At 47.7% G+C, this 15,486-nt stretch overlaps 1 protein-coding gene across 3 annotated transcripts in view; it reads left to right on the plus strand.

Annotated features, from left to right (window-relative positions):
- The window catches only part of raph1b (Ras association (RalGDS/AF-6) and pleckstrin homology domains 1b), a 35,953-nt gene that overhangs the window by 13,231 nt on the left and 7,236 nt on the right, over positions 1-15,486 (plus strand). For 2 of the 3 annotated variants that reach the window (XM_068719248.1, XM_068719250.1), the window contains 8 exons: positions 7,165-7,284; positions 7,662-7,767; positions 7,891-8,085; positions 8,530-8,963; positions 9,632-9,703; positions 10,265-10,339; positions 13,726-13,803; positions 15,215-15,374. In XM_068719248.1, the coding sequence (XP_068575349.1) occupies positions 7,165-7,284; positions 7,662-7,767; positions 7,891-8,085; positions 8,530-8,963; positions 9,632-9,703; positions 10,265-10,339; positions 13,726-13,803; positions 15,215-15,374 (1,240 nt within the window). The remainder of the gene's footprint in view (positions 1-7,164; positions 7,285-7,661; positions 7,768-7,890; positions 8,086-8,529; positions 8,964-9,631; positions 9,704-10,264; positions 10,340-13,725; positions 13,804-15,214; positions 15,375-15,486) is intronic. The other variant, XM_068719251.1, reaches the window with a different exon arrangement.

The raw sequence follows: 15,486 nt of genomic DNA on the forward strand, positions 1-15,486 counted from the left end.
GTTTAAAACTGTGTGAGCAGCAGACCACCTGAGCCCCCTGCATGTGTGTGTGTGTGTGTGTGTGTGTGTGTGTGTGTGTGTGTGTGTGTGTGTGGATGTAACCCAATCTCCCGTGAGCAGGGACAAGACTATTGATTTCACGTTTGGACTGCTGCCCTGGAGGGAAGCAGGGAGGCTGACGCATCCTTGGTCGGATGGGGGGGGGGGCAGGGTCACAGAGACACAAATAAGACAAGAACAGACACATGTACGCTTGTGTGCTGCTTGAATTATAGCCTGCTTTTACATTGAAGTCACCCGATTTGCTCAGACCACCTAAGATTTTGGAATTACAATTATTGGGAAATTACAGAAATCCATGCAAAATGGAAAATCACGTCGACATGTCGGTTACCACGTGAAGATCCGGCCCTAGCTCACAGCGAAGGCCTCGTGATCGCTGCACGTCGGTCATGACGGAGCCAGTCAGCGTGGAGATGTGCATGTGTGTTGCCATGGCGATGACTGCTCGAATAGGAAGCGGGGCAGCTGAAGTTTGGCTCCGATGCCGCCGCCCACCACTGTGACCGTGCAGTTTCACACTCCCTCTCTTCCCCCGTGTCAGTTTTGCCTGCTCTTTCTCCCCCTCCTCTTTCCTCCCCCTCCTCTCTGCACTCACTCTCCATCTGTCCACCTCTGACATCCTCCTCATCTTTCTCCTCTCTCCTCTCTCCCCCGTCCCTTTCTCTGCCCCTCCTTCCTAATTGGCTGTATCAGCCAGAGTGTCTTGCTGTGTCGCGCTGTGCTTCAGTGAGCTTGCGTGTGTTTTGTGGCTCCGTGTGTGTGTGTGTGTGTGTGTGTGTGTGTGTGTGTGTGTGTGTGTGTGTGTGTGTGTGTGTGTGTGTGTGTGTGTGTTTGCATGCGAGTTCCTCCTGTCGGCCGTACTTGACTAATGACACTGAAGCAGTTGTTTTGGCCGTCAGGGCCTCTCCTTTACTCACGATATAATAGCCGGCTCCCTCCCTCCATTATTGTACCTATTCATCATCCCCTCCATCATCCCCTCCATCACCCCCCCCCCTCCCCCTCACACCTCCTCCTCGCTGGCCTCTTACTCATCACTCGTTCCCCTTCATGCTCTCTCCCCTCTTTTATGTTTGATTTTCTGATTCTATAGGACTGAATTGTCTCGACATTAGTGCACATTTACATTAACGACACTCTGCTTTCGGAATAAGGTGTCGGGCGATACCGTCCTAATATAATATAATGACACTGATGCGTACTTCTTGATCCCAATATTCATGACACTCCAGAACTGTAGAGCGAGACTGGCTATTTAGCTCTGGCATTTGGTGAATATACCAGAGTCAAGTGCAGTCATATAAGTGTTGTATTCACGTTCTGTGTTCTTTACACTCCCCATTAACACTGCATGTTCCTCTCCATAATTAAAACCTACAATCTCCTCGTCACGCGCTTGATCCTTTAACCTTTTAAGGCTGCATCCACCCGACATACGTCATCCATCGAGGATGCACGCGCGGAGTTGTTACGTCATTTTTAGCGTCACACGTCAGTGGTCACTACAGGTCAGTGGACAGGCAGACCGCACCCGGTTTGACTTTGGACAGCCGCTCCCTCTTTCAAAAAGAGTTCTTTTACTGGCAGCCACATTTCCACTTTTAACTTGCGTAGCGTGTCTTTGACACGGTGACGTTTGTCTCTGGTCTCCTTTGCTCCTCTTCTGGTGTAACATCTGTGCATGAAGGAAGAGCGGACCAAGGGAGGGAAAGGGAGCAATCAACCACAGACTGAAAACACGGGTCTGGAAATAACCATGACTACACGCTCGCACATTTTACAATGAGATCGCTTTATGTCTCATCGGCACTGAAACATTTTGAGAGCGGCGGCGAGGCTTCGTCGCTCCTGACGGATGCTTTCCTCTGCGCTGTCACAGAAGACGGGGATCGGTTTCACTGTGACACAGGATGTCATTACGATATCTTGACACTTCAGTGTGTGTTTTATGGCTACAATGACAATCAGACACATGTGTGTGTGTGTGTGTGTGTGTGTGTGTGTAAGAGGTGATTCACAGTCTGTCGGGCTGGAGGCACCGCTCACGCCAGATGATTGGTTAACATGAGAAAGAGAGAAGGGAAGCGGTTTAATGTACACGTTTCTTTTGTTTTATGTTATGCCAAGGGAAATATTACCATATATTAGAATGTTAAATAGTTGAAGAGTCACCAGGGAATTTACATGAAAATATTTGTGTTTGAATTTACATATCTTTCATACACAACCGTACTGGGACGCACGGCAGCTTTGCTATTAAAAGATATCGCGTTTAGCTCGGGTTGTGCCGGTTAGTTTCTCATTTAAAAAAAGCGGCCCTTCAAACACCACAGCAGCATTTAGATCACATTGTAGTCAGGATGGACGACTGGAGCCATTCCTAGCCACGGGTATGCGAAATGTTTCACTTGTGCCCTCTGTTTGAGCTTTGTCTGCATCTTGGCCTCCCGTGGACTCTCCTCAGTGGGAGCGTTTGTGTCCCACTCGACTCTCAAGGATTCCCACTCTGCATTTGCAGCCGAGCTCCGTGGCACCGCGCTCAGAAGCCTAATGGGAGTTCACTGAGTTTCTATAAATGCCACGCTGTTTCCCCAGCCCCCATGCCCAGTCCTTTTCCGGTCCCTTTTCTTCTCGGCTGGCTTTGGTGGGATTCTATGATGAATAGAGTTCTCGGACATTTGCCTGAAGTTATTTAGGCAGATAGTTTGAGAGGAAAAAGCTGCGAGGACACGGCTGCTTTGGACGTTTTTATTTGATGAGAGCCAAAGGGCTGATGCTCGGTTTCATTAACCTCCACCGTCCTCATTGCAACATTACACTAACGCATTGAGTGTTTGGTCCAAAAATAGCCTATTTAGAAGTGCTCGATGGAAACAGCCACTCGGCCGTCATCGCAGCGGGAGTGTCTGGCCACAATAGTGTTTACACAGCTACGGTCAGGTTCCACACCCCAGCCCTCCTATTTCCTGTGTGATTGAAATATGAAAGGCTTTTATTTGTGACTTAAATGTTGGAGGCAATTCATCATCTCGTCATGTCAGCTGGGAACAGAACAGGTGGTGCTGAAACAGGCAGTGAATGGCTTTGGCATTGGAGTTTTTTGTTTTTTTCTCTTTAGATTGTATGGATTTAATTAGTGCTTTCACAAGAAGTAGTTATATTTACCCCAATAAATATTTATATGAACAATATGGAGACGCACATAATGTTAATTTGGCTGTTTCCAAGCATTACCAGTGTCGTGTCTTAAAGCCCTCGACCGGGATAAACACCCAATATACTTTAATTAAACACAGGAAACTGTACTAAACAATACTTAAACTACACAAAAACATCAGTACTACTCCTCTAGCTGGTATGGTAACTCGTTAAAGTTGGTGTACCTAATTCAGCTAAATGTGAACCAAATGAACAACGGCACTCTGTTCCCATCACGCAAACTGGATTACAAAGGAGCGAGCCATGGAGACCTAAGCTGACCTATGATGTCATGTTGCACTCTGCCTGGCACACCCAAATACTTTCTCGTTGGACGTTTTTTCCTCAACTCTCTTTGTCGCCTTCTTTCTGGATCTTGTTTTTGGGTAGTGGTTTACGCTACACAAAGCCCAGGGCCCCCCCAACTCGACGCTTTTCTCTGTGCTCCAAACCTGCCAGTTTGAAACCTAAAGCCTAATTTGTGTTAATATTCAGAAGGATCCCAGTTGTCTCAGAGTTGGTCGTTCGGAGTAGGAACTATTGAAAACTCTTTTTTTTGTTCAGAGACTTAACTTCTAGTCTTTGTACCGCTCCCTTTTCCAATCCTCTTGACACTCTCTGATATGAGCGACTTAGTCTAAAGATAGACATGTCCTCCTCCTCCTCCTCCTCCAGCTCTTCATCCTCCTCAGCACCGGATGCGTTGCTGCTCTTTTCTCTGAGATGTAGAGCGATCCGATTTCCCAGAACACACTTTTCATCTTCCCGTCGTTCCTCATCTGTGGAACTGCAAATGTTTAACAGAGAGAGAGAGAGAGAGAGAGAGAGAGAGAGAGAGAGAGAGAGAGAGAGAGAGAGAGAGAGAGAGAGAGAGAAGTCTCCAGAGGGAGACTCCGCTGGGCAGACCTTTTGATCTTTAACCTTTCACCCTGGACCTCTGAGCCACCCAACCCTCACAGGAGACAGATGAGTGCTGGTCATGCTCAGACAAGAGAGCGGGGCCGTGCAGTGTCGGGGAGGGAAAAAGGCCACGGCTGTTATTTGCTTTGCGATGATGCCTATAGGAGTGCATTTGCACACACACACACACACACACACACACACACACACACACACACACACACACACACACAGCTTCCGCCCATCTCTGCACCCCTCTCAGGTCATGCTCCATAAGCTTAAAAGCAAGGCCTCAGGTGGTAATTCACTTAAACCTGCAGCATCGTCTGCAACTGAGGCGATGATTCCATTAGAATGACAGCTGCAGAGCTATTTTCAAAGGGCTCTTTGTTTTGTGTGTGTGCATCATTTTTATTATTTTTTGTTTTGTTTGCAAGCACATTGAATATGTACCTTCAGCGGGTGTATATTTCTGTGTGTGCAAATATGTGTGTTTTGAGCCATTGTGAAGGCCCGCAGGCTTATTGCTGTTTAAACACAGCTGTTTTTAAAAGTGTCCCGCAGTTCGACTTATTTCTTGCTTGTGTATTTACATATGAAAGCACCTCAGACAGTATTGGCAAATGCAATGCGAGCTCATTTGATTTTAGCCATTTCCTCTTCCTGTCTGCCTCCAGCCAGCCATGAAGTCACGCCTCAACGAGACGATGCTCATCTCTTTTCCTACCGAGCGATCCCAGAATAGACGCGTCTGTGACCAAATTGCGACACATTTGAGGGTAGCCACATAGACAAATGATTATTTGGTGGTGGTATGTCTCCGTGTAATTTAACTGATGGCAAGCTGTTGTGTACTTCCGTCATTTTCTGGTAAATCACTCGGCCGTCCTGAAGGACGCCGTCCCTCCCGTCCCCAAGAAGTGGCACAGATAAACCGAAGGACAGCTGGTGCTTCCTGCCAAGAAACAGGCCATGAGGGAAATTAGGAATTCTGCACATCCTGGCCATTTCCTGTTCTGACTCCCACACACGTTCATGGATATCATTACACACACACACACACACACAAACACACACTTGGTGGACTTGTTTTTGTTGACATACTCCATCTTTCAAGACAAGTCCATGTGTGTTTGATATGCGTGCCAAAACAGGAAACTATCCATCATCAATACTGTAATGCACTCACACACACACACACACACACACACACACACACACACACACACACAGCAGAGGCAGCTCTGGCTTGTAAAACCAGCTGTAGCGACACTAAGGCTGAGACGGGATGGGAGGCTGGGGGAGTATATTTTGTTCCAGCACTGCATACAGTGACTTAAAGGAGCAGATCACGTGTGCAGTCTGGAATGTGACCGCTTCTGAAACAAGCCCCCCTCGACTCCTCCATGCGTGTGTGTGTGTGTGTGTGTGTTCAGCTGACCGATTCTTCACTGCCGTTGCTATCATATTCCTGTTTGCTTTGCCAAACGCAGTCTGTTTTATTGCCTCTCACCTATTGCCTGTTTTTATTACCTGCTTCTATCGCCTCCTAACAACAAAGCATGACTTTCTGATTGCTCTCAAGCACTCTGGGTTACACAGGGTTACACACACACACGCACAAACACACACATACATTAGGCCGCACACACACACACACACACATTTTGCTGGATCAAACGAGGGGTCATCAGAGGGGTTAATCTCGGTTTGGTGCGGTCCCCACTGGTGACTGACACCATACAGTGTGGTTAACAGGAGGGGATGACGCCCCCTGAAAACATCAATGGGGTTGCCTGGTAATATTCCATCTGATTGCACAGTATTAGGGGGAACTGAACTGTACCGAGACAGGGACTCTCTTAAGGGGACGAGTACCTCGTCAAGTTCTACTGTCTGATTCAGATTACTGACTATCCAGGCGTGACTCCTCCTCCTCTGCTCGACAATGCTTCATGTGTCTTTATTCATCCCGCAGGTTGGGTAATGTCAGATTGTTTCAACAGTTTGACAGCCCAGCTGACCCAGAAATTATATAAAGGAAAGGGGAGGGACATCAGCAATATTTTGTTAAATACTGTAGGATGGACTGAGGTCTTATCTGCTGCGCTGCGTCTCCTTGATTTTCATGTTTTGATTTAGTGCTTTGTCTCCTGAAAAGTGGCCTTGTATATACTGAAAAAGGGGTTGGGCAGTATGCTGTTATCTCTTGCGCTCACGCCATTTTATTTCAGCACAATACCAGAAGGTCAGACAGCGTCGTCTTGCCATGTTCTCATGTCGTCAAATAGCAATGTTAAGATGCCTTTTGGAGGCCGTCCACCGTTCTGTTGCATTGCTGGATATGAGCTGCTGGAACAGCTGCACGTTGCAGTTACACCACCTCCCTTTGTGTCCAGCAGAGGGAGCTCTGTCATCACCTTTGACACAACACAGCTGAGCTCTGCAACCTCCGCCTTCCTTCACTCCCACTGCCCCATATGCGCCATTAAAAAGAAACCACCTGCTAGTGTTAAGTGTGCTTTGATTGATATCTTCTCCACAGGTGCACCACTGGTGTAGTGGTTTCACTGCAGGCTTATAGATCCCGAAAGAGCTGAGTACGTCAATTTAGACGATATTGGATGGCGCTCCTCTCCTCCTGTGCTCCCTCAGCATCCCTCTCTTTCGGCTCCTTAGCCAGAAGTGTCGGGTGTGTCCGCGGAGAACAAGGCACACAAGGCGCTACGGTGCACTCCACCAGAGTAGACTGCACAGGGCGCCCGCTAGGGGTCCATGAGCGGTTGTCATGGTAACAGGCAGTGAGGTTGGCATGAGCTGAGATGAAGGTTTTTTTCATTTATTTATTTATTTTCCTCCTTTAGATCCTTCCTGCTATGTGGGTGCGATCTGATAGTGTGTGAATTTGTATACATGTGTGTAATCATCGACCTCTGTTTCTGTGTGTGTGTGTGTGTGTGTGTGTGTGTGTGTGTGTGTGTGTGTGTGTGTGTGTGTGTGTAGATGGAGCAGGTATCAGACGATGAGCTGGACCACGGAGCCGAGGAGGACAGCGATAAGGAGGACCAGGACCTGGACAAGATGTTTGGAGCTTGGCTTGGAGAGCTGGACAAGCTGACACAGGTTAACACACACACACACACACACAAAATGAAAGGGTGGTTGTGTTACATAGACACACACTCACACAGGTAGAGGAGCAGGGAGAAAAGGGCTGTATCCATAGCAACCTTAACACTGCTAATCCTGGCTCCCTTTACTGTATCCTAGCAACTCCCCTCCCACCACCACTTTGTATTGTGTAATCGTGCAGGTTTGTGTGTGTGTGTGTGTGTGTGTGTGTGTGTGTGTGTGTGTGAGCACACACGAGCAGGAAGAGATGGTTGCTTTGCTCCTGTGCTTTGACTGTGATGTCAGAATGTGTGTGTTTTTTGCATATGCACATCTCATGTTTTGTGTGTGTGTGTGTGTGTGTGTGTGTGTGTGTGTGTGCTCTGTAGAGTCTGGATGATGGCAGGCCTCAGAAACCGCTGCAGAAGCCTCCTCTCAGGCAGGAGACGAACATGGCCAATTTCTCCTACCGCTTCTCCATGTATAACATAAACGGTGAGCCTTCACTCATCTGATCCAGATCCGTTCAATAACAGTACAGATGAAATAAATCATTAACCCCCCCCCCTCCCCCTTCTCTGTGCTTCCTCTACCCTTTGTTATCTTTGCTCCCTGCAGAGGCGTTGAACCAGGGCGACACAGTGGACCTGGACGCCCTGATGGCTGACCTGTGCACCATTGAACAGGAGCTCAATACCATTTCCAAGCCAAACTCGGCCTCTCGCGGCCAGAACAAAGGCCAGCAGCGGGCCCCTGGGGGGCGCAGTGCCAGCACCAAGCACACAGGCACCAGCGGAGGGGGAAGCAGCGGAGGTAGTCCCGCTCAACCATTTGCATTTACAGTGGTGCTTCATGTATTATTTGAGCAATATGAAATCATTACTCCACTCCTAAAACTGTATATAATCATTGTAAGCAAATAATGTCGCTGCCAAACTCTTTTACATAGCGCCACACATTGCTGGGCTCGGATAATGTTTGGACTCTAAAACACAATAGAGGGATGCTTCATAGAGTAAAACAGGAAGATGTCACTCTTCTCTTCAAACATGTTTGTCCTTTTTTACCGAAGCCATAGGGAAAACAAACAAATGCAGAGTAATGATATAGTGGAGGAAAGGGGGACAATTAGCAGCATCCTGTTTGCAACAGGGAAATGTAGTCTTTTACACAAGCTACGACCACACTGGTAAAATAGAAATGCAGCGTTCATTTTAAAAGGCAGACCCTCTGAGCTGTGTTTGAAATCTCCAACAGGAAGCACCAGTAGCAGCACCCGGGCGTCTCCGGCCAACACGGTGCGTGGCGGCAGCCTCAACGCCCGCCCCGCAGCCTCCAACATCTCCCTGGATGACATCACCTCTCAGCTGGAGAAGGCCTCTCTCAGCATGGACGAAGCGGCGCGTCAGACCTCCTCCTCCTCTTCCTCCTCCTCCTCCTCTTTCTCCTCCGCCACGCTCCGGCGGCCCTCGTCGGGGTCGTCCGGCGGCGGCGGCAGCCAGCACAGGAGGACGGGCTCAGTGGGCGCGGTCAGCGAGCAGGAAGCTCCGTCCCAGCGGTCCAGTGTAAATTCAGCGTGTGCCTCGGCGTCCAGCATGGACTCCCTGGACATCGACAAAGTGATGGCGGGTGGAGAGGTGGAGGGCCAGAGCAGCCCGAGCACACAGGGACAGACCCAGACCAGCACAGAGGTACGGCTGACACTGAAATACACACAGAAAAACACACACACACACACACACACACACACACACACACACACACACACACACACACACACCAAGGATATCCACAGTATTATCAGCTAATGACAAAGTGTGCGTGAGCCACAGCGTGAAAGACTGCGTGCACATTTCCACATGTAATAGCAAGGTAAGCTCTCATCCTGCATGTTTAACCACGCAGCATGACGTTTGGAAGAAACTGCATGTTGAGAGTCAATCCACAATACGGACGTGTATTGTGCATTGGAAGGCGTGTTAATGAGCTCATTGTAATCTCCTATAATGCTTGCTTAAGTGTGGATTTGAAATGTTAACATTCTCAATTCCTTCGCTCACTCACCAAGCACTTGACTCTGTAACAAAAGCAGAACATCCTCTAAAGTCTTTAACCTGTTTCAGAAGCAAAGATCTGAGCTAATACACTAAAACAGTATGTTGAGGGGCAAAAGCTAAAGAAAGGAGGAGAGAGAAACCATGACAGAGAGGTAGTATTTCAGTTCAGAAGGATAAAGTTAGCATGCATGCCCCCTCCCCCCCCCCCCCCGCATGTCATCATGTTATCTGTGTTTGCATCTTTTCATATCTGTGGTCTCTACCCACACACACACCTTGCCTGCACCTCCTGATATTCCCAGCATGTCACACTGCGACGGGCCAGACGGCAGCTTGACTTCACCTCACGGGAGGGTGAAATGGATCGGGCCACTGTAAGTGCGTGCGTGCGTGTGTGTGTGTGTGTGTGTGTGTGTGTGTGTGTGTGTGTGTGTGTGTGTGTGTGTGTGTGTGTGTGCATGAATGTGTTTTTAGGCATTTGCCCATGTAAAGCTGCAGGCAATCACATATTATTTTAGTTTCCACCAGCAACTTGAATTGAATCACATGCAGCAGTGTGCAGCCGTTTGTGTAACGCATGCACATGTAAATAAAGTGTGTATGGTGTGAAAGTAGCTGTAGACTGTAGGTTTTATAGCGAGCCAGAATGCACAGTGTACTACGGATTCACACACTCCAATGTACTGAGGTCATGTTTGCTCTGTGCATATCTACAGTACTTCTCACAGTCGTTGCTTCCTCACCCACAGCTGCAGCTAATGACAACCACGACTGCTGAGCGCTCCGTTTATGAGGCCTTCTCTCGCTTCCACGCTTCTGTCATACATAAAGATCAAAACACCTGCGATTAATAAGCCTCCGAGAATCACCTGGCACTGACATCTCTATATTTTGTCTGTTCTTCTGCTCTCCTCTTTATCCTCTCTTCACCCAAGCACTCCTATCTGGACCGAGAAACCTCGCTCATTCTGAAAAGCATAGCAGGAAAACCTTCTCACCTCCTGACCAAGGTGACTTCCTCATACACTTTCTGTTTTTTTCTTGTGTGTATGTGTGTGTGTGTGTGTGTGTGCGCACTGCTCCTCTCTTCTGCTTTGCATGGAAAAATCCAACAGCTGCTGGGAATCAGAGCAAACGTATTTATTTCATTTAATTAAAAAGAAGAGGCAGAGATAACAGTTTCTCTGCCGATGTCAGCTTTACTTAACTGCACTCTCACGGGATCTGTGAGAGCTGCCAAATAATACTCTTGGAAATTTAGGAATGCACAAATAGAAAAATACATGAGCCAAGTTGAGAGAAATGGCAAGACCACACATCCCAAGCAATGAACATCTGTGCATCTGAATGGATTTTTCCCTTGCGTCATTTTTCAGCAAACACTGTACCATGCTTATCGATTGAATACACTTGATAGTTTTGTCCTACTTGCTTCCACATTTATCTTTCACTGGCATGTGATCTTTTGTCTCGGTTTCCCTTCACTTTGCTTCTTTCTCCGTGTAGCTGGCTTTTGATTTGCACCGTTTATGAAACGATATTAATAGAGCTACAGCGATGAATCGAGTCGGTCTGTGTGTGTCGTACTTGAATTTCCGTTGTGCTCCACCGTTTAATCTACAGTATCTCTCACATCTGTTCATCCATCATGTGTCGGCCTCTCTCAACCCTTACTGTAAACATCAGTCACTTCTCGCAGAGATTGCGTTCGCCGCAGCCCTCGGCTCCCGTGCAAAGCTTATGCCGATCAGATGTGTGATGACTTGTGGTTCGAAGTTGGCCGCTGTTGATTGTGATTTATCCTGCCATCGCTACACGACACACAGCCAAGTGCAAAGATTTAATAGACCAAGAGCGTTCACTGAATCTGAGACAAACCACAAATCATGCTACTCTGAGACAGACAGGGTCTTCTATGGGTCTGGAAAACTCTGGAGGATTATTTTTTGATTATTTTCAGCTCTTTTTACAACTTCAAAAGCCTTGTACTATTCATGTATGGGTAAACTGAAATTGCTCCATTAGCGGTCATTGGCGTTGCATTGCAGATTTCTCTCCAAAACCCTTTCAGCCATTTCCACTCATTTGAATATAAAGGATGCCAAGAGTGAAGCTGGCTGACTCCCTCAGTAATATCCACACAATTCATCCTCCCTGAATTTTTACAGCCGAACTCCTGAAAGGTCGATAGCTTTTTCTCTTCCTACTACAAAACGATGGAATCTAGTTCTGGAGGTTTGCGGAATATCGGCTCTCAGTCTCTGAGTGCAGAAAGCATTTGAATGGAGAGGATTTATTGCCCGTGGCGTTCAGGCTGTGAGGGAGTTTATGTGTTAGTGTTACACTTTTTCACCAGAGAATGGGAGAGATCACCCGGACTCACAGATTCTCTCCCGCTCCTCGCCCGCAAATCAGAATACTGAATGAGCGTGGGCTTTTTGGGAACAAGCGGGGAGCGAGCGGAGAGACATCAAAGGGAGACGGGTGCCAAGATTTTTTTTTTATTTTTTTTTCCCCCCATGCTCGGCAGAAGAGCCTTTTCAAAATTGTCTCTGGTGTGGCTGAGTGTGAAAGTGGATGGGAAAACGCCTGTGGAATAGGAATCAGATTAACGTCTAATAAAAAGCAGGGTGTAGGTGTCATGTGGAGAGGAAATAATGGAGGGGAGACAGAGTTACGCTGACAATTATGGAGCCGAACCTCCGGTGTGACGCAGATCGACTCTGGACTGTAATCTTCACAGCCCCCGTGACCTCTCCTCCCTCGCCGTTCCTCTCGCTCACGCTCACACTTAGCCGACTAAAAGCCTGCCGCTGTGTGTTGGCCAAACATATTGTCGGCTTTATTGCATTAATGTGCATGTGCCCTGGGGCTGGTCATGTGGAAAAGGTAGTCTGGGTCAAGGGGGGTGGGGGGTTCTTAAGATAAGAGGCTTGGGGAGAGGTTGTTAAGACCCCTCAACCCTTCTCTTGAGTGTGTACACACACAAGACTTGAAATATTCAGCACCTTCAGCAACTCATTCACCCCAATTCCGCTCTCCGTCGTTGTCACTGTCGTTTAGCTCCGGGGGACCAGCGTCGGTCACGGTCTCCCCGCTCGTCCTGATTGGCTGAAGGGTAGAGGGTCCTGCGGTAGGGGGGCTCGCTGGTTGGCCGCCCTCTCGTTCTACTATTTTTGTGGGGATTATGCTCCATTGATTGGGCACGCTCCCAAACCCCCTGCATCTGTTATGAAGAGAGAGAGTGTAAGAGGGTGATTGAGAAGGGGAGAGAGAGAGAGAGAGAGAGAGAGAGAGAGAGAGAGGAGGGGAGGAAGCAGGAAGAGAGAGAGTTGGAGGGTGGAAGGGGGAGGGGCGTCCTCCTCCCGACTGTCTCAGTTGGGGTTTTAGTCAAGTTGTCATCTCGAGGGCGCACATGTCTGCGTGTCAGTGAACCTGCGCCATCGCTCGCTCTCGCTTTGAATGATGGGAGACGTGGATGCACGGCTGAGTTTCCCCCACTGAGGATCATTGTGGAGTAAGTTTTTACACGCCAGTAGCTGACTGAAAGGTGAAAAGCGGACAAAGAAATATATATACTTATTTTTTTTATTTTTTTTTCTTGCAATGTAAAGACAACTGAGAAAGAAATTGTCTTTTTTTTAATCAACGAATATGGATGTGTTTTTTTGTTTTTTTTGCCCTCGAATTCCGAATATGATCTTTGCAGGAGATCATTGTGTCTTTGAGTGGAGGGCATAGAGGCTTTCTGAACTGATCCCACACTCATCCGCAGCCTCGCGCCCTTCGGGGATCTTCTACTATTGTTTCCCTTCTGCTGTATAGCGAGATCAAAGGAACCCTCTGCAGCTCCATACGAATCCAATATGGAGCCATAGACTGCAAATGGAGCGCCATTTTTTGAGGGAACATCGGAGCAATGTCACGATAGCAGCGATTTAGCAACGCGGCGTTTTTAGTTGATCAAATATTCACACACGAGTAATAAAAAAACACACACATACACACACACACACACACACACACGTGGAAGCATACGCAACCTGCGGAATGGAGGTGATGGCATCTTGTTGGAGGGGGCAGGTAAGCAACCCGAGGCATGGAGAAAAAAATTGGATTTCGTTTTTTGCCCATAACACCAAGCGCCATCATGCCAGAGGCTTGTGCGTTTAAATGGTTTAGACGGCTGCTTACTATTTAATGAAGTTGTTTGTCTGTGCGCATGATTTCTTGTTCTTGCCAGAGGAATAATGAAAGACATGGGCGAAGAAGATGAGGCAAGGCTTTGAAATCAGAAACCCTGTTGAGGGTTTTTTTTTGTCAGGGTTTTATGTGTGTGCTTGAGTTATTGTCTTAATAATTACCGTGTTAACAATGCTCTCCCGTGTCCATCTAGGAGGAACAAGCTGCCAAAATAAAGGCGGAGAAGATCCGAGTCGCCCTGGAAAAGATCAAGGAGGCACAGGTCAAAAAGGTAGAGCCACCTCTTTCCTTTGCGCACACACACTCTCTCACTCACTGACTCAGCTTAATTTCTTTTAAAAGACCATTCTGACTCATGTGGTGGTCTTCACCGCACGCTGCATTTCTTTGTGAACTTCATTCACGAGCGAAAGCGCAGAGAGAAAAAATAAATAGGTCATTGCAGTGTTTGATTATGTGTGTGTCTCTGCCGGGGAGGGAGCGAGACATCAGAAGCGGGCTTCAGGAAAAACCAGCGCTGCAAGACAATGCGGACACAAAACCTCTCATTTACCACGTCCAACCGAACAAGTGCTGGTTTTTTCGGTGAACATTGGGGTGCCCTGAAAGCCCCGGCGCGTGCATGTCTCCATTGGGAAGTCCGTATTTTTTTAAACCAGTGTCTCTGCCAGTGAATGAATTGTCTCTGTGAATGAGAGCAATATAATGGTGTCTTTTTACATGCAATGAATAGTTGAGACCCACCAGTGTTTCAGCGAGCAGGGCTGGACTTCACTCTGCCAAGTGAACACAATAAGACGAGATAAAGAGCGCTGGTGCAGCCGGCACATAAAGAAAAAGCCTCGGCCGGCGTAGCCGCGATGTGCTAAATTATTAGTCATGTGCTCGTCAGCGGTCTCCACGGCCAGCTATGACTCACAATTTACTATGTTTTGGATTCATGACACTGAAGCAGTTTGACTGCGTTTAGATAGAAGGTTCTGAATTCTACCTTGTTCAAGCAGTGGGATTGTTTTGGTTTTTTCCTGCCAGACTAGGTTTTAGGTTTTAGGGGTCCCTCCTGTGAGAAATGTAGGTCAGACTCCCCGCGTCTTTGTCTCGCAGCACTCGCAGCATTCTCATTGGTCCTTGTATCCCTTCAATCAACTGTACCCACCCTCTGATTGGATGTCAGGGACCCCGACGGGGAGGGGGGGGACAAACAGGAGGTCAAGGAATTGAGGGCACTTTATTCCGTTTCACACCAAGACAAGTCTTATGGAGGCTGCGATTGTGTTGGGCTGGATTTGGCACGTGTTTGTCTCGGTCAGATTAGTTTAAGCTTGCTTGTTATGGAGGGCTTTTTATTGCCTATGGATGCAAAACTTTCTGATTATTGGATTTTAGTCTTTAGTGGTCGTATATACGACATTGTGACTGTAGTGATCCCCAAGTATTTAATACAAGCACATGACGGCGTTCCATCTTTTAAAAGCTGTCAATCACCCAACCAGATCCTGTGGCTTAATTCATGGAGGACTGTTGCTGCAAAAAGACATTGGGCCTTCAAAATGAATTTGTGGCAAATTGTTCCAAAAAAAGAGGCCTTTTTAAGGAATTATATGAACGTTGTTGTTTTAGCATTACGTTGCGCGACAAGTCGATCTTCCGAGATCACTCTCCCTTCCCCTCCTCTTCCTCAGCTGGTGATCAGGGTCCACATGTCGGACGAGAGCTCCAAGACCATGATGGTGGATGAGCGGCAGACGGTCAGGCAGGTGCTGGACAGCCTGCTGGATAAGTCGCACTGTGGCTACAGCCCCGACTGGTCTCTTGTGGAAACCATCAATGAGCTACAGATGGGTAAGAGAGGAGTCGCCACAAACATTGTTTATGGTTTGCTTTCGTGTGCACTGTTGGCATATGGATAGGAGGCACTAACGGTAACGTGTATGTCATTATTTTCCAGCTCACA

Source organism: Cebidichthys violaceus, unplaced genomic scaffold, assembly GCF_023349555.1.
Source record: "Cebidichthys violaceus isolate CVI_PGR_0920_01 unplaced genomic scaffold, fCebVio1.0.p SCAF_24, whole genome shotgun sequence".
In the NCBI taxonomy this organism is placed as follows: Eukaryota; Metazoa; Chordata; class Actinopteri; order Perciformes; family Stichaeidae; genus Cebidichthys; species Cebidichthys violaceus.